The 19,141-nt window shown below is 37.5% G+C and overlaps 2 protein-coding genes across 2 annotated transcripts in view; both read right to left on the reverse strand.

Annotated features, from left to right (window-relative positions):
• Positions 1-18,628, reverse strand: part of LOC308634548 (myoregulin) — a 240,215-nt gene extending 221,587 nt beyond the window's left edge. Inside the window, exon 1 of the mRNA XM_081268425.1 lies at positions 18,535-18,628. The gene's annotated coding sequence lies outside the window, so the exon portion shown is untranslated. The remainder of the gene's footprint in view (positions 1-18,534) is intronic.
• Positions 639-18,657, reverse strand: LOC308634549 (myoregulin). Its single transcript, XM_081268428.1, has 3 exons — positions 18,535-18,657; positions 1,491-1,621; positions 639-860 (listed from the first exon to the last, which is right to left on the reverse strand). The coding sequence occupies exon 3, from the start codon at positions 838-840 to the stop codon at positions 700-702; it is 141 nt and encodes a 46-aa protein (XP_081124554.1). The 5' UTR covers positions 841-860; positions 1,491-1,621; positions 18,535-18,657; the 3' UTR covers positions 639-699.
• Positions 18,658-19,141: the final 484 nt, after the last annotated feature.

Consider the following 19,141-nt stretch of genomic DNA (forward strand, 5'->3'; position numbering starts at 1 on the left):
TTCATGGGTAAAATGGGGACAACACACACCTGTCTCCTAGGATTATGGTAAGCCTTATATGGCATACAATGCACATGTAGTTCCAAATAGGATGATAGCACAGGCCATCCACTTTTTCCCCCTTCTTTGCTTATATGTCATGTTTTCCTAAAAGAATATATTTTAAATATTTCCATTTCAAACTCTTAAGTCTTTATTGGTAGAAATATTTCTCTCTTTTAATTTCCCAAGGTTAAGAAAAACAATCTACCTACAAACTAATGAAACAGGTATATAAGAAAATGAACACAAGCTATCGTTTTGTATGTCAAAACTGTGCTTCTGGGATGTTACGTGTGGTGCATTAAAATAGAAAAATATAAATTTCACATAGTCATAGATCCTTAAAAATCAACTACACTTATAATATGACCTACAAATTTTAGTCAATATACTAAATAAAAACATTGTTTAAAAATCAAGAAGTCTTATAACTCAGTAGTGTTGATTTTGAGGGAAGAACTTCCAATTCAATCATTGTGAACTTTATTTATAAACCATACAATACTGAAGAATGCACAATGTTGTTTTTAGTGTAATATTCTGTTGGCTTCTAGAATGAATTGGTGATGTCATCAAATTAAAAATCACTCAACATATTAAAATACAAATCTTTATTCACTGGAATTTAATTTGAAGTGCACATGTGAAGTCAGTTTTCTAAGAAGTTATAACAACATACATAATAGACATTAGGTCAACAAATAAAACAAACAAAATTTTTAGAAGTCTCCCCACAATTTCATCTTCCAGACTTTGGGGGGTAGTAGTAGAAATTAATATCCAACTTTTTCCAGTCATATTCAGAATTTTCCTGCTCCCTAGGGGAAAAAAGAGAAAAGTATCCACAAGTAAACACATTCATAATCTAGATTCTTTCCACTCAACCTAATATTTGCATTATTAAAATACAGTGATGAAGGTATGTCTTCTAGGGAATACTTCGTACCCTTTTGTAACCAAACATGATTAAAATATTTCCCCCATATCACTTTCACCATGTCATGGCCATCACGGGTTGGTCTATATGACAAATGCTAAACTTCCTTTCATTCTAAAGAAGAGAAATAGCTCTTTTCACATCATCAGCAGTTTACTTATGAAAGATCTTCAGTTATTTATCACTTAAGCATTTTATTGGAATTTGTGAAGTTGCCATTCCTCTAGCTTGTACAGTTGGTATTACCAGGAAATGATGATTTGAAGACATGGAAAAGGTAGGTAATGACCAAAAAAAAAAAAATCTTTCCCTAGTGTTTGGGATCACACCCAGGACCTCCCACCTACTGGGCAAGTGCTCTACCACTGAGCCATGTCATCAGCCCAAAATTAAAAACAACAATAAAAAGTTTTTCCTTCTTTGACCTTTCCTCAAGTTCCTCCTTCATGTTTTGGTCACTGAATAGGACATCAAATGCTTTACTTCCTCCATGTCTCTCAATTAAACTCACCTGAAATAAACCCAGGTAATGATAGGTAGCACAGCTCCTTGTTTTCTGTTTTTGTTTTTGTTTTTCCCCTCAGTCTGCTCTTGCTAGGCCCAGTATATTCAGCACAGGTGGTCTCCTAGCAATCTTGGTTCCTGTGTCAAAGCACATTAAAGGGTTTAATTGGACCTTGAGGTAATGGAGGGGTGGGGAGCCCGCCTGCAGAAACTCTAAAATAACTTTCAAAAGTAGACAGGAAGGAGATGTTGAAGAGTGGGCTTTGGAAAAAAAGTGACATTTTAATTTTATTTCATCAGACTGTATGGATAAAACCTGAACATTTAATAGAAACATTCAGCTGACTTCTAGAGTTTTCCTGGCAGGGAAAACATTCACAATTTTTAAAGAAAAAAGTTCCTAAAAAAATATTTTAAAACAAATGCTTCAATATCTTCATGGCAAAACAACACTAAAAACAAACAAACAAAAAATTCTGTATGTAAGAGAGTACGTAACTCATCAGATTGTATGACTGATTTTTAAGTATTATAGTTTTAGGATTTTGTATCAGTTTAAGAAATTAAAAAATGGAAGAGTGAGTTTATAACAACAGATTTTAAGGAGATCCAACATGGCGGCGGGCGCGGAGAGATCAAGTCTCTGATCTCTTCAGCTGTGCGGGAATAGGGAGTCGTAAACAGTCTAATTTCTGTTTGCTCAGGATCTCTAGGCAATGCTGAGCTGACGTGGATCTGGGGCAAACAGTCTGGGCCTCTCAGAACACACACTGAGCCCGGATCAGCTGAATTCAAGCTTCTGTTCTCCTGCTTCCTGCAGACAAACAGCTGTGACTCAGCATTAATCCATCCGGCTGAAACAACTGGTCAGCCCTTCTCATCCTACGGAGGTAAATGCCAACCGAGCCTTCATAGGTAGTGGCCACAGGTTTGAAACGGGGCTTCGGAGAGACAGTAAGGACCCACCCGTTGCATTGGTCACCCGGCAAAGGGAAACGAACTGTCGCCATTTGCAAGAGATACCACCATGGCAGAGAACTGACGTCACCAGACTGTGGCGGAGGAGATAACTTCATTGAAACCTGTGGCTACAGGTGTGTAATTCCCTAGCCTTCCCTCTCCACACATCGGGGAAACCTTAAGGGCCCCTCCCAGCTCTCCCGTGAGCACGATAGCCAGACCGAGGGAATCAGACGTGGCGCGGGACCCGCGGCGCAGAACTCCCAGCTACTGCTCCCACCAGTGCTGACAACTGAGGTCTCTTGCACCAGCTACCGGGGGCGTGGCTACCAGAGGGCAAGTAAAATTCTCTGAGGATTCTCAGCCCCGAGCTCTACAAACTTAGGGTCTGAGAGAATGGCAAACAGGGAGAGTGTGCCCAGTCATCCATGAAAATAGGGCTCCCGGAAGCAGCAGACCTGGCGTGTAGCAAGTATTGTGGTGAGCGTCACCGGTGAGAGGGGCCTGGCTGGAGGAAAAGTGGGGAAGTGACTAGACACAAGAGGAGGCCCTAGGCACTCAGGATTGGAGACTCGCCCAGTCTGGGAGGAGGAACTGCTGCACAGTGATTGGTTCCCACGTATTGACAAGAGAAGCTTGGCCTGGTGGACACAGCGCCACCTACTGGAAGAGAAGTTAATCAAACTCTAAGACTGCATTTATTAGTTTTTTTTTCTTTCTTTTTTTTTTTGATTTGGGTTTTTTTTCATTTTCATTTCTCTTTCTTGTTGTTTTTTTAATTTTTAAATTTTTTTTTATTTTTTTCTTCTAATTTTAATTTTTATTATTATTTTTTTAATTTCTTTTGTTTTTTTATTTCCTATTTTTTTCTTCTTTTGTCTTTTCATTTCTTTTCAATTTTCTTATTCTCCCTTCCTTGAATTCTACCTGCTGACTCTCGTTCTCTTTAGTGACTTCTTCCCTTCCCTTCTAATACCTTTCCTCCCAAGCATCAAATAAATTTATAGGAGTAAACAATAACTCAGCAGTCAAACAGAACAAGAAGTAACATGAGCAGCATGAAAAAGCAAGGAAGAAAAGGAGTACAAACAATGCAGGACAGCCTAAATATTCAGGAGGACCTAGAGTCATCAGAAAAACGGTCATATAAATAACTCAAGGAACACCTTAGACAGATGGAATGGAACCTTAAAGAGGATATGAGACAGCAAATTCAAGCAGCGAAAGAACACATTGAAAACGAATTACATAAACAGATAAAAGAAGAAGTTAAGCATCTTTATCAGGAGATAGAGATTATAAAAAAAAATCAAACAATAATTCTAGAAATGAAGGAAACGACAAACCAAATTAAAAACTCAATTGAGAGTATCACTAACAGAGTGGAGCAAGTAGAAGCCAGAACTTCAGATAATGAAGACAAAATATATCATCTTGAAAAGAGTCTAGCCAACTCAGAAAGGCTGGTAAAAAATCACGAGAAAAACATCCAAGAGTTATGGGATAACATAAAAAAAACAAACTTACAAGTCATCGGGATAGAAGAAGGTACAGAGATTCAAACCAAGGGAATGAGTAACCTGCTAAATGAAATAATTACAGAAAATTTTCCAGAAATAAAAAAGGAAACAGATATACAAATTGTAGATGCATACAGGACACCGAGCACACAAAATCACAGTAGACCAACGCCAAGACACATTGTTATGAAGATATCCAATATACAGAACAAAGAGAAAATATTAAAAGCTACAAGAGAAAGGAGGCAGATTACATTCAGGGGTAAACCAATACGGTTAACAATGGATTTTTCATCACAGACGCTGAAAGCAAGAAGGTCATGGAACAATGTATTTCAAACACCGAAAGACAATGGATGCCAACCAAGAATTCTGTATCCAGCAAAATTAAGCTTCAGGTATGACAACGAAATAAAAATCTTTCACGATAAACAAAAGGTAAAAGAATTTGCAGCCAGAAAACCAGCATTGCAAAGCATCTTGAGCAAAACACTACACAAGGAAGAAATGAAAAACAATAACCAAAACCATCACTGGGAAGTGCCTCGGTAAAGACAGAGGGCGGGGGGAAGATAATAATGGAGAAACAAACTAAATTAGAAAAAAAAAAGATAAATAATCAAACATGGCTGGAAGTACAAACCAAATATCAATAGTAACTCTAAACGTTAATGGCTTAAACTCACCAATAAAGCGACATAGGCTGGTATCATGGATTAAAAAAACAAATCCAACAATATGCTGCCTCCAGGAGACACATCTGATTGGAAAAGACATACACAGGCTGAAGGTAAAAGGATGGGAAAAAATATACCACGCACATGGTCCTCGTAAGCAAGCAGGGATGGCCATCCTCATATCGAATAAAATCAACTTCAAGACTAAATTAATCAAAAGGGATAAGGAAGGACATTATATACTGTTAAAAGGAACCATTCACCAACAAGACATAACAATTATCAATATTTATGCACCAAATAATGGTGCTGCGACATTCATAAAACAAATTCTCCTCAAGTTCAAGAATCAAATAGACCACAACACAATAATTATTTGTGACTTCAACACACCTCTCTCACCATTGGACAGATCCTCCAAACAAAAGTTGAATAAAGAAACTATAGAACTCAATACCACAATCAATAACCTAGACTTAACTGACATATATAGAATATATCAACCATCATCAAATGGATATACTTTTTTCTCAGCAGCACATGGATCCTTCTCAAAAATAGACCATATATTATGCCATAGGGCAACCCTCAGTAAATATAAAGGGGTGGAGATAATACCATGCATTTTATCTGATCATAATGGAATGAAACTGGAAATCAATGATAAAAGAAGGAAGGAAAAATCCTACATCACATGGAAAATGAACAATATGTTACTGAATGATCAATGGGTTACAGAAGACATAAAGGAGGAAATCAAAAAATTCTTAGAGATAAATGAAAATACAGACACAACATATCGGAATCTATGGGACACAATGAAAGCAGTTTTAAGAGGAAAATTCATCGCCTGGAGATCATTCCTCAAAAAAAGAAAAAAACAACAAATAAGTGAGCTCACACTTCATCTCAAAGCCCTAGAAAAGGAAGAGCAAAACAACAGCAAATGTAGCAGAAGGCAAGAAATAATTAAAATCAGAGAGGAAATCAATGAAATTGAAACAAAGGAAACTATTGAAAAAATTAACAAAACTAAAAGTTGGTTCTTCAAAAAAATAAATAAGATCGACAGACCTTTATCCATGCTAACGAAGAGAAGAAGAGAGAGAACTCAAATTACTAACATACGGGATGAAAAAGGCAATATCACAACAGATGCTACAGAAATACAAAAGACAATTAGAAATTATTTTGAAAAACTATATTCCAATAAAATAGAAGATAGTGAAGACATCGATAAGTTTCTTAAGTCATATGATTTGCCCAGACTGAGTCAGGAGGATACACACAATTTGAACAGACCAATATCAATGGATGAAATTGAAGAAGCAATCAAAAGACTACCAACCAAGAAAAGCCCAGGACCGGATGGGTATACAGCGGAGTTTTACAAAACCTTTAAAGAAGAATTAATACCAATACTTTTCAAGTTATTTCAGGAAATAGAAAAAGAGGGAGCTCTTCCAAATTCATTCTATGAGGCCAACATCACCCTGATTCCGAAACCAGACAAAGACACCTCAAAGAAAGAAAACTACAGACCAATATTTCTAATGAACCTAGATGCAAAATCCTCAATAAAATTCTGGCGAATCGAATACAAAAACACATCAAAAAACTTGTGCACCATGATCAAGTAGGATTCATCCCTGGGATGCAAGGATGGTTCAATATACAGAAATCAATAAATGTTATTCACCACATCAATAGACTTAAAGATAAGAACCATATGATCATCTCGATAGACGCAGAGAAAGCATTCGACAAAGTACAGCATCCCTTTATGTTCAAAACATTAGAAAAACTAGGGATAACAGGAACTTACCTTGACATTGTAAAAGCTATCTATGCTAAGCCTCAGGCTAGCATCATTCTGAATGGACAAAAATTAAAGGCATTCCCTCTAAAATCTGGAACAAGACAGGGATGCCCTCTATCACCACTTCTATTCAATATAGTTCTCGAAACACTGGCCAGAGCAATTAGACAGACGAAAGAAATTAAAGGCATAAAAATAGGAAAAGAAGAACTTAAATTATCACTATTTGCAGACAACATGATTCTATACCTAGAAGACCCAAAAGGGTCTACAAAGAAACTACTAGAACTAATAAATGAATTCAGCAAAGTGGCAGGATATAAAATCAACACGCATAAATCAAAGGCATTTCTGTATATTAGCGACAAAACTTCTGAAACGGAAATGAGGAAAAACACTCCATTCCAATATCCTCAAAAAAAAAAATAAAATACTTGGGAATCAACCTAACAAAAGAGGTGAAAAATTTATACAATGAAAACTACAGAACCCTAAAGAGAGAAGTAGAAGAAGATCTTAGAAGATGGAAAAATATACCCTGTTCATGGATAGGTAGAACTAACATCATCAAAATGGCGATATTACCAAAAGTTCTCTATAGGTTTAATGCAATGCCAATCAAAATCCCAATGGCATTTCTTGTAGAAATAGATAAAGCAATCATGAAATTCATATGGAAAAACAAAAGACCCAGAATAGCAAAAGCAATTCTAAGCAGGAAGTGTGAATCAGGCGGTATAGCGATACCAGATTTCAAACTATATTACAGAGCAATAGTGACAAAAACAGCATGGTACTGGTACCAAAACAGGCGGGTGGACCAATGGTATAGAATAGAGGACACAGAGACTAATCCACAAAGTTACAACTATCTTATATTTGATAAAGGGGCTAAAAGCATGCAATGGAGGAAGGATAGCATCTTCAACAAATGGTGTTGGGAAAACTGGAAATCCATATGCAACAAAATGAAACTGAATCCCCTCCTCTCGCCATGCACAAGAGTTAACTCAAAATGGATCAAGGAGCTTGATATCAAATCAGAGACTCTGCATCTGATAGAAGAAAAAGTTGGTTCCAATCTACATATTGTGGGTTCGGGCTCCAGATTCCTTAATAGGACACCCGTAGCACAAGAGTTAATAACAAGAGTCAACAAATGGGACTTACTTAAACTAAAGAGTTTTTTCTCAGCAAGAGAAACAATAAGAGAGGTAAATAGGGAGCCTACATCATGGGAACAAATTTTTACTCCTCACACTTCAGATAGAGCCCTAATATCCAGAGTATACAAAGAACTCAAAAAATTAGACAATAAGATAACAAATCACCCAATCAACAAATGGGCCAAGGACCTGAACAGACACTTCTCAGAGGAGGATATACAATCGATCAACAAGTACATGAAAAAATGCTCACCATCTCTAGCAGTCAGAGAAATGCAAATCAAAACCACCCTAAGATACCATCTCATTCCAGTAAGATTGGCAGCCACTATGAAGTCAAACAACAACAAGTGCTGGCGAGGATGTGGAGAAAAGGGTACACTTGTACATTGCTGGTGGGACTGCAAATTGGTGCGGCCAATTTGGAAAGCAGTTTCGAGATTCCTGGGAAAGCTGGGAATGGAACCACCATTTGACCCAGCTATTGCCCTTCTCGGACTATTCCCTGAAGACCTTAAAAGAGCATACTACAGGGATACTGCCACATCGATGTTCATAGCAGCACAATTCACAATAGCTAGACTGTGGAACCAACCCAGATGCCCTTCAATAGATGAATGGATAAAAAAAATGTGTCATTTATACACCATGGAGTATTACGCAGCATTAAAAAAATGACAAAATCATGGAATTTGCAGGGAAATGGATGGCACTAGAGCAGATTATGCTTAGTGAAGCTAGCCAATCCCTGAAAAACAAATACCAAATGTCTTCTTTGATATAATGAGAGCAACTATGAGCAGAGCAGGGAGGAAGAGCAGGAAGAAAAGATTAACATTAAACAGAGTCATGAGATGGGAGGGAAAGAGAGAGAAAAGGGAAATTGCATGGAAATGAAGGGAGACCCTCATTGCTATACAAAATTACATATAAGAGGTTGTGAGGGGAATGGGAAAATAAACAAGGAGAAAAATGAATTACAGTAGATGGGGTAGAGAGAGAAGATGGGAGGGGAGGGGAGGGGGGATAGTAGGGGATAGGAAAGGTAGCAGAATACAACAATTACTAATAGGGCATTATGTAAAATTGTGGATGTGTAACCGACGTGATTCTGCAATCTGCATTTGGGGTAAAAATTGGGGGTTCATAACCCACTTCAATCTAATGTATGAAATATGATATGTCAAGAGCTTTGTAATGTTGTGAACAACCAATAAAAAAAAAAGAAAAAAACCTGATTTTAAAACATGACTGCAATATCCCTCAACCATGTAATTCTCCTTTGGCTAATCTATGCTAATTGAGACAGAGCTGGGAGGGCCCCATTCCCCAACTCCTGCCTAACACAAGCTTCTTTCAAAAAACACGTTTCCACTAATGACCAGGTTCAGGACCTGTTGATTCCTCATCACACTTTCCCACAACCCCCACAAGAGCAGTATGCCTGAACTTGACCTCTATATGACCTTCCTGAAGTAGGGGTTTTGGCACCTCAACTGTTTTTTTTCCCAGCCTATTGCAGAAGACCCAGTGCACAGGAGCAGATCCCCAGTGTCAAGTGCTGCTCCCAGTGCTGAGAACAAAGAACTGATAAGACATGTGCCTGCAGGAGCCCACCTTTTTGTGTGTATAAGCCCACCCTTGCTTCAACACAAGTCCACCTAGAAACCCAAACCCCTATGCTACTCTTTTTATGCTCAGTAAAGCCTCGTTCCCATGGTGTTGCTTCCCTCTTCATCATTTCTGTCTTGAATAGAGCAAAACAAGTCTAAGCTGAGCTGGTAACAGGAATGGCATGTCTTAAATATAAAGACTTTGTGCTCAAAAGCCTTCACTGCAGTCTTTTTGCCTTGCCCTGACACCACACCATACCCTTTCCTGGTAAGACATTTTTTAAATTTTATTTTATTTTTTTTAAATCAATTGAAGTACAGGTTGAAGAATCCTGATCCCAAATGATTGTTACAGATTTCTGAGTTTTCCAGATTTGGAAAATTTGTTATATATACAGAATGATATATCTTAGGGATGGGACCCAGGTCTAAACTAGACATTCACTTATGTTTCATAGCCTGAAATGTCATTTCATACAATATTTTTAGTGCATCTGTGGTTTGACTGCAACCCATGGCATGAGGTCAAGTGTGGAATGTTCCATTGGTGTCATGTTGGTGTTCAAAAAGTTTCACACTTTGGAGCATTTTGGATTTGAGGTTTTTGGATTAGTAATGCTTAATCTGTAATATTATACACATAGAAAAGTAGACAAAACATAATTGAGTAAGTGAATAATAAGTCATAAGTCAATAAACCATAAACTTAAGATTATTACAAGATAAACACATACATCATATCCATCAGGCATATCCACTGTGTCATTTTCATTATGGGAAAAAAAATTAAAAGCAACAATAAGAAAACTGGCTAAATAAACTATGAGTTCACCACAAATGGAATACCATTGTCCATTCAAATGATGATTATTATCAAATAAAATCATGGAAATGCTACTTAGAAAATATTTAAGTGTGATTATAACTCATACTTATGGCCACACATTACACTGCTAAGTACAACCTCTAAGGTAACATCAGGTTATCTGTACCAGGACACACATCCAAACATCATTCATAATATCTTCAACAACTCAAGTGCCTATTAGTATGTAGGCAAACTGCAGCATAGTCACACAATGAAATATTACACAGTAATGAAAATTAAACTATGGCTACAAAACAGGGATCTCACAAACATACTATTGTATTTTTTAAAAGCAAGGAGCAAGAGAAAACACACCACTTAAGTACTTTTGTATAAAGTAGAAAAACAAGTTAAAGGGCATGGTTCAGGGGTGTATGTCCGAATTGCCATAGTATCAGTGGTAAATTACCAAGAAAAAAAAACAAGATTGATGGCCATAAAATCAGGGTCATGGTGCCTAAGTGAGGGCAGGGGAAGGGAAAGGCTGGAGCTTCGTTTCTTGTTCTGTGTGGCTACCCTGGCAATCACTTTCAACTATTTGTTAAACTGTGGGTAGAAGTTTTATGTGCTCTTCATAATAGAAATAATAATTTTTTAAAGAGAGGAGAGAAATACATACAAATATCAGTATGATCATAGCAGTTAAGGTTGGGTGAAGCTGTTCCTATTCCTCATGCCCTTTCTTTTAGAACGTGGCTGTCTCTATTATATCAGAAACTACAGAAAGTGTTCTTATTGCTCCTGGTCTTCTTCCCTCTTCATATATTTATTTTTTAATTTTTTATTTATTTTTTGGTACCAGAGATTGAACCCACGGGTGATTAAACCATTGAGCCACACTCCCAGTCCTTTTATGTTTTGTTTTGAGACAGGATCTCTAAGTTGCTGAGGCTGGACTAGAACTTGTCATCTTCCTGTCTCAGCCTCCAGATTGCAGGTGTTTGCTACCACATTCGGCTCCTCTCCATTTATTTAAAAGTAATTTATCCTGATTGTAACTTTCTCTAAGCAATTATTTTAACAAACGTGAATCAAATAAAAATTACATTTGTCAATGGAACATTTTAATGAGAATGTGTAATTTATATGCTCAACAACACAAATCTTTCACTGAAGGACACATTCCTGTCTCATTCGAAATACTCATTAAAAACAGGAATTTGGGTAATTCCTGTTTGGTTCTTCCCCTTGTTACTATGTATGAATCATTGGAAAGCACAAGTTTATATTATTCCAAATTTGTTAACAAACAGATTTTACTGATGATTAAAATTGTAAGTATCACAATACTCTTTAAAAAATTTTTTGTAGGTGTAGACATACAGCATGCCTTTATTTTATTTATTTATTTATCTATCTATTTATTTATTTATTTTTATGTGGTGCTGAGGATTAAACCCAGTGCCTCACACATGCTAAGCAAGTGCTCTGCCACTGAGCTACAGCCCCAGACCAATACTTTGATTTACATTCATTCTGACAGCTAGAATCTCAGTAATCAAGTGGTATTTCTTCAGGATGTAAGGGAAATTCTTTCAGTAAGGGAAGCTATTTAATAGCAGAAATTTTCAGAAAAAATATTTCCTAGTGTTTTTATCTAATAAAATATATACCAAAAATATGCACAGAGTTCAAACAAATTAGAAGACTTTAAAAACTATGCTGGAACTTATTAAATGTGAATCTCTCAAGACATTGGCTTTATCTTGAATGCATAATTTTAACATCATAGTTAATTACAGGTATGGACCATAGTTGTGGTCCATACCTGTAATCCCGGGTACTCAAGAGGCTGAGGCAAGAGGATAACAAAGTTCAGACCATCCTGGGAAACACAGGGAGACCCTGTCTCAAAAGAAAATAAAAGGGGAGGTGGGTACAGCTAGTGGTAGAGCACTCATGTGCAAGGCCCTGGGTTCAATCTCTAGTACCAAAAAAATAAAAATAAATAAACAGAAAAATAAAATACATCTAAGTGACATGACTTTCAATTTCTGCTATAACATGCTTGGTTATTCTGGGCCAAGTGTACCTTATATTGAAACTTCACATGATCACATTTTCCCCTCTCATTTGAATGTGTCTCCCTCTCTTTTCCTCATTTCCTGAGGCCACTGTGAGTCAATTTATTATTTTATTTATTTATTTAGGCACTGGGGATTGAACCGAGGGGCACTTTACCATTGAACTACCAACCCAGTTCTTTTTATTATTTATTTTGAGACATGGTCTCCCTAAATTGCCCAGGCTGAACTTGGACTTGCATTCTTCATTGTTCAGCCTCCAAAGTAGCTGGGATCACAGGGAATGCCACATACTCTGGCCCAGTTCATTATTTTATAGAAGGTCATATTGAAAGTAGAATCTCTCATCTAGTTTTTAAGACTTTACTTTTTCTTAACTCCATGAAGATTTAGGTGCATCTAATTCAAATTGACTTGTTCATTGTTTATTGGACAGCTGAGTAGTGACATCTCACACAGTAAGCTAGACAGGTAGAAGGTGGAGAGTAGCAATAACTCTCGGTTTCTAGGAGCTGGACTTCATGGTATTCCTTGTTCCTCACTCGGCCACCAGCCCATGCCTTTGAAAGCTTTATTATCTTATTATTTTTGTATTAAAATGTTTCCCAAATCAATCCTAACTCCTGGGACTACAAAAAGAATACATTTTCTAAATGGCTTGATCCACTGGGAGCAAAACAAACAACAATGACAACACTTATCCTATAAAAGTATACTACTTTCCTTTTCTCCATTTCTTTCCATCCTTACCATGTCCCTTTATTCGATGTGAACTTTTGGTCAAAACAAAAAACAGAATATACTTGGAAAAATCTCTTTTGCAATCAAGAGAATAATACTTTTCACTGAGTTCAAGTTTATAGTCTTAATGGTATATGTTACATTACAAAAATATGTTCTTTTTTCAAATGAGGTTACTTTGGAAAGAAACTGTAATACAATGGAAATTGATCGTAATGAAAAGGAACTATCCACATAATTAATACCCACTCTTCTTATTTGATCCTGGCTATTTTCTGTAAATGTGAACTGATCATTGAACAATGGATGGATTGTCAAACAATGACCTCTCTGGGCCCAGAGGTTTCAGAATTTGACAGAACATCTTTATAACAGTGAGCCATTAATTTATTCACATGAAAACAGTCTGCGCTTTGTCCCTGGGACAGTCCCTAGGCCACAGCTACAAGTTCACTGTCTAGCAACAAGGTTAACTAAAAGTACAGTTTCTTATTTTCTATTTGTATTATCTAATTTATTATTGTTTGTTATTGATGTTTTTGCTCTTTTTATAACCACTGGTGAACTTATACCTGACAAGTTTCTCCCATGAATCCTCTGAAAATTAACTAGACACAATGAGAATGCTCCCAGGAATTGAATAAAGGTCCAGAATCAAACTAAGATTTGAATCTCAGGTATGCCACTTATCATGAGATCTTTGGCAAGTTATATTAACTGTCTATTTCTTAGAACTTGTTTAAACTGAGGATGACAAAAGTCCAATTTCATAGGATAATGGAAGAATTAAATGAGATAATACTTCTGCCTAGAAAGCAAGCGATTACTAAGCATTGGTAATATTGTTAATTACATTCTAGCCTGCTACCTACTAAATTGTACCCCTTGAATGAAACATTCTCAGGCTTTTTTTTTTTTTTTTTTTTTTTTAGCATTTAAACACACAGATCTGTCAAACTTCTACTCATCTTTTCATTCTCAATGTTACCTCCTCTAGGATCCATTCCAACCACCTCAGAATTTATTTTCCACTTTTCTATAACGAATGTCCAGTCACAACACCATTTCCATGCACTAAACCATGGACAATTGCTGTCTTTCTAGAAGTTGGGAACAGGCTTGTCCATCCTGAATCCTAGTCACAGTCTCTGGCAATAATTACTTCTCAGCTAATATCAACTTAAAAGCTGCACTTAAGGTAGAAGATTTCTTGGAAAACTGAAAGTTCATTTTGTTCAAATGACAATCACAACAAGAAAAACATATATGTAAATGTAAAAATAAAACCCCAGTGTCAAGTGCTTTCATCTTATCTCCACTTGCAACATGTCTCCCTTTCCCATAAAGATTATGTTCAATAAAATTGTCTTCTTAAAACTTGTGAAATCACAGGAAAATTTTGTTGATGCTGTTGCTTTTCTTGTGTTTTTGTTGTTGTTGTTGTTGTTGTTTGTTTTTTTTGTTTTTTTTGGGTTTTTTTGCTTGAATTAAGAAACTAAGTCAAATTGTTGGAAGGCAACAACAATGTGGCAGAGGATCTGCAGGGATTCAGGATAGGAGTGTCCTTCTGGGATGGCCACTGCTCCTATAGCGTGATGAAGATGTTCCCTCATTAAGCTCCTCAAATTCAAGTAAATTGGGAGTTTGTTGAAAAATATGCATATTCAATGGTAAATGGATTTTGAGTGTTCTATAAGTCTCTGACATTTAGTTCAAGTTTCATTTTCTGAACTAATCAAAGTGCCATTAAATTGTGCCCCAAACTGAATTATATCAGAAAGAAAATTTTAATATGACTCTGAGAAATTTATTTATCAGTGCCTTGATCCTTGTATGGGAGAAAGCTTGAATGAGAATAAACAAACAGCATATGTATTTGAATGATTGCAGCCCTAATTTTTATACTTTGTTTCCTGATTAGAAATGATTTCAAGGGCTGGGGATATGGCTCAAGCGGTAGCGCGCTCGCCTGCCATGCGTGCGGCCCGGGTTCGATCCTCAGCACCACATACAAAGATGTTGTGTCCGCTGAAAACTAAAAAAAATAAATATTAAAATTCTCTAAAAAAAAATTAAAAAAAAAAAAAAAAAAAAAAAGAAATGATTTCAAGGTGACTTTCCTCTCTCCAGCTAAGAGAAACCGTAGTAAAATTTGAAGTAAAAAAGAAATGTTGGCAACAGAAATGACATTTGACCTTTCATAAACTTCTTATTTAGCAAATGAGGCCCAGAGACGTATAGAGGTCACAACAAGTTAGCAAAATACACCTATGGGCAAATATTTACCTTGATGATAAATTAGATTCTGTGTTTCATCAGACTTGGCTATTGGGAAAGAGTCTACCATCTCCCAACATCATTGATTCCAGCCAATGTAAGAACAGAAAGTCCAGAATAAAGTAAATCACAAACAAAAACTGGAAAAATTGGCAGGTCAAGGTCACAAGGAAAAAAACTTGTCAAAATAAATTTTGAGTGTTTTGTCACAGATGGTCAGTCCTCAAGGTGGGAGGGGGAGAGAAGGTAGGATCTAGAGCCATATGGAACTGGTTTTAGATCCTGTTTCTGGCACTGTTAGCTCTGCAGCCTTGGACAAGGTACTTGACCTCAGAAGCTACTTCATCCAGAGAGCAGAGATGACAACATCTGTCTTGCATGGATCTGAAAGGTTTTAATTCAAAACTAAAGTTAAGCCCATACACACTTTGATTTCCATTCCATAAAACCTCATGAGGTGGGTTATTAATACCTCTGCTTCCTTAATCAAAAGACCTAAGCCCAGAGTTAGCCATTCTATCCAAATGTCCTATCACACATTTAGCAAGAGGTGACCAAGGATTTGGATGGAGATGTGTTTGCATCCAAAGCCCACAGCCTCAGCCATTGTAGTTTCACAGCATTGGTAAGAACTCAAGCCAGGAGCCCAGCATGCTGTCTGCTAATCCATAAACAGAGATTTAAGGGAGCAGCAGAGTCAGTCAACTGTGATGAAGAATGGAGCAACTCAGACTGATGAGTGGAAACCAACAATCCTTAAGACATGGAAAGCCCTTGGAAATTGTGACAAATACATAGTCGGAAACAGCAGAGCACTGGCCTGCCTAGCTGTACTCACAAGAGTCCCCTGATTGCCTATAGGCCCCAGGGGAAGGCAGGACTGGAATCACTGTTTCTCATCTCTCAGACTGAATCTCTCATATTTTTTCCATGTCAATGCCTATCAGTTTTGACTTTCCCAAGCCATCTATGGCCATGCTTCAAATGTTTCAAGTCAATGCTCTGGGCCTAACATGAACTATTTTTCAATACATGAACAAAAGTATCCCCTTAATCATCAACAACTAGGAGTCCTGCAGGCTGAGATTTCCACCTGCCATATTCCCACCAGAAATAGATTGTGCATTGCCCCTAAAATGCATGAATTACTCAGTTATGGGCACATGACATTTAGAGATATTCTGGTATCAAAATAAACACAATGTTATCAAACTTATCTGTGCAAATTTCCCAACCCTCTCCATGAATCACAGCTGTAGCAAAGCCATACGAAATGCTCAGAGCCCTGACTGGGGAACAGAGGTTTTCTGACAGAGCCCCCAACACAGAGGCACCAACCAAATCTGTCTTTCAAGAGATATGAAGAAACAGAAATGGGAATGGGAGTGGGATTTGTTAGATTGGTGGGGGTTCATCTTCAGAACTCAGCTGTTAGAAGTGTCCTCCCTGGTTTGGGGTCAAGGAACAGAGAGTAGAGAATCTCTGAACACGTTTGAGTTCTCAAGATCATTTGGCAAAACCTCTTCAACTGTCTACTGGGCATATACCACATACCCTCCTGCAGAGATTCATGGCTGCCATCTTTTAATGCTTTCTAGGCACAGAAATGATTCTTCAAACCAGCTGGGTTTCATGTTAAGTCAAGCTTAGTTGAGAAAGTAGATGGCTTGAAGAACAAAATTTCAAGTTTCAATCAAAGCCTATGTCCTCCTTTAGAAAAGAAGGGGCTTCCAACAAAGTGGGTGCTCAATCATTTTTTTTTCTTTTTGACAGGGCGGATGAGGCATGACATTGAGATATTGTTCTTCTATGCCTCACAAAGTTGCTACTTTGAGATGACACCCAAGGAGAGGCCCTGAAAAACACGAAATCATGAGCAAGCCCATTCTGGCTCTTTACCGGAGCTGTAAATAAAATGGCTTCTTTCTCCATATTAAAAGGCTATGAGCCCCTTCCTGGCCTACCTCTGTATCTTTCACATGGTAGGAAATAAGTGTGTTTTTGCAAAATGAAAGCTTACGGAGGAAAATACAAATCTTGTATCTCCTGATTCACAGGGTAACCGCGAGAAGCAGGTACCTCAGACACAACTTTCCTTTCTGTCTTACTTAGACACAGAATGGAATCCAATTTGGCAAGGCAGGAACCAGTCTTTTGGAACCATAGAAGCACAGTAACTAAAAGAAAAACTTTAGAATGCTGATTATAACAGAGCAGGTAAGTTTATGAAACGCAATAGCTTATTCTCTGAAAGGTTTCTGGAGCTTCCTATCATCATTGAGCTTAATTGTAGCCTTAATGTCCTGAGCTGCTAAGACCCCATCTTCCACCCACCCATCCTCTGTGTTGCATGGCTTATGAGTTTGAATATGAAACAAATGAGAGATGATCAGGAAGATTTAAGAAAATTTTGAAGGAGAATTCTATAAATAACTTTAAGATAGCTTTCGCTATACTTGGCCACTTACATACATTATGAGTAAACTGGGCAACCCAGTAAAATAGGTTATGATTCCCATTTCATGAGGGTGGAAACTGGAACTCAGAGTAATTGATTTCTGCTTGCCATCATACAACTTATAAGTGGTCCAAAACAGGAACGTATCTGCCCCTTTCCAAGTCATTATAATACCTCCCTTACACATTCTGTCTGGAAGCCTGAGGCACATGTTTAGGGACTGAACATATATAAGCAAAGTAGAAAGCTATGCTAGTCTGTGATCCTGCAGAAGGACTGCAGTGTCAGGTTTCAGCTCTGCCCACAAGGAGCAAGCAAAGTGTCTATCTCTCCAGACTCTAGGACTCTTTTCCAAGCACAGTGACCTGCTTTGCAGGACTCTCAGAAGCAGTGGTTATAAAAGAAGACTGCAGACACAAAGCCTTTGGCTAAAAAGCAAGGAAGCAATGGCCCCATGCAAAAAAACAGCACTCTCTCTCACCCAAACCTGGAATGTGGAACAACAAGGGCCCATGTCTCCCATCCAATCCCTCCTTCCAACCCCCGCCTCTTCATGTTACTTTTCAAATGTGAAACTTCTCTGTGAAATTCTGTTTGGAGAGGAAACCAAGGAGACAGGAGTACCAAATCTGCCACAGGGCTTAGTCAAGTAATTTATATATAGTATTATTAATCCCTTGCTTCTTCTTCTGCTTTTATTTAGCCAGAAAGGAAATGAAAGGCATGAGATTCTAATCAATTAATATTTCTCATAATCCACCTTATAAAACTTGCTGGGATATTGAAATGCAGGAAATGGAAAGGGGCTTTGTGAGTCTTAACCCTCTTCTACCAGAAGCAAACAAGAGTCCCACTTAACTTTCCTCCTACACCAATATTTTAAAATGCTATAGTTTAAAAAGAAAGAAAGAAAGAAAACAGCACTTACTGTTCAGGGGTTTAGTAAGCAAAGTCTGAAGTGAAGAAAATGATCTCTCTTTCTGGTGAAAAATACCTTACACTCTTGGTGGATCAGGAGCTCACTGGGCTGTTATTAATAACTGGCTTAGAGCTTTATGAAGAAACATGAGCCAGAATGTCATGGAGAAGGCAAGTGGAAAGGAACTGACAGACACAGGTGGAATAAATTATGGCAAAAATATCCCATACAGCAGCTCAAATAAGCCACCAGGAGGGAATCAGCTTCTCCATGATCAATAGGCCCTGATGTTAAGTGCTGAGTTCCACAGCCAACCTACAAAAATACCCTTAATATTGAAAACACAATGGTTATACTCTGCTCTGCTGATCACTCCTTTTCTGTAGATAACTGAATATATTTTTAAGTGTATACATTTGCCTTATTTGACTCCTGTTTTCAAAATACATCCGCAAAGGGATTTTCAAATGTACGTTATCACTTTTTTCAAATTTGTTTACCTCTTAGCTCATTAGCCTCCCTTCCTCCAGGATCCTTAAATTATTCCTGGAAAAGTACAGTTATGTGTGGGATGAGGGGAGTGGGCTTGGGGTCGGTGCCATTCACAACAGGAAAC

The sequence above is a fragment of the Spermophilus citellus genome (genome assembly GCF_964194105.1).
Source record: "Spermophilus citellus genome assembly, chromosome: 15".
NCBI lineage: Eukaryota > Metazoa > Chordata > Mammalia > Rodentia > Sciuridae > Spermophilus > Spermophilus citellus.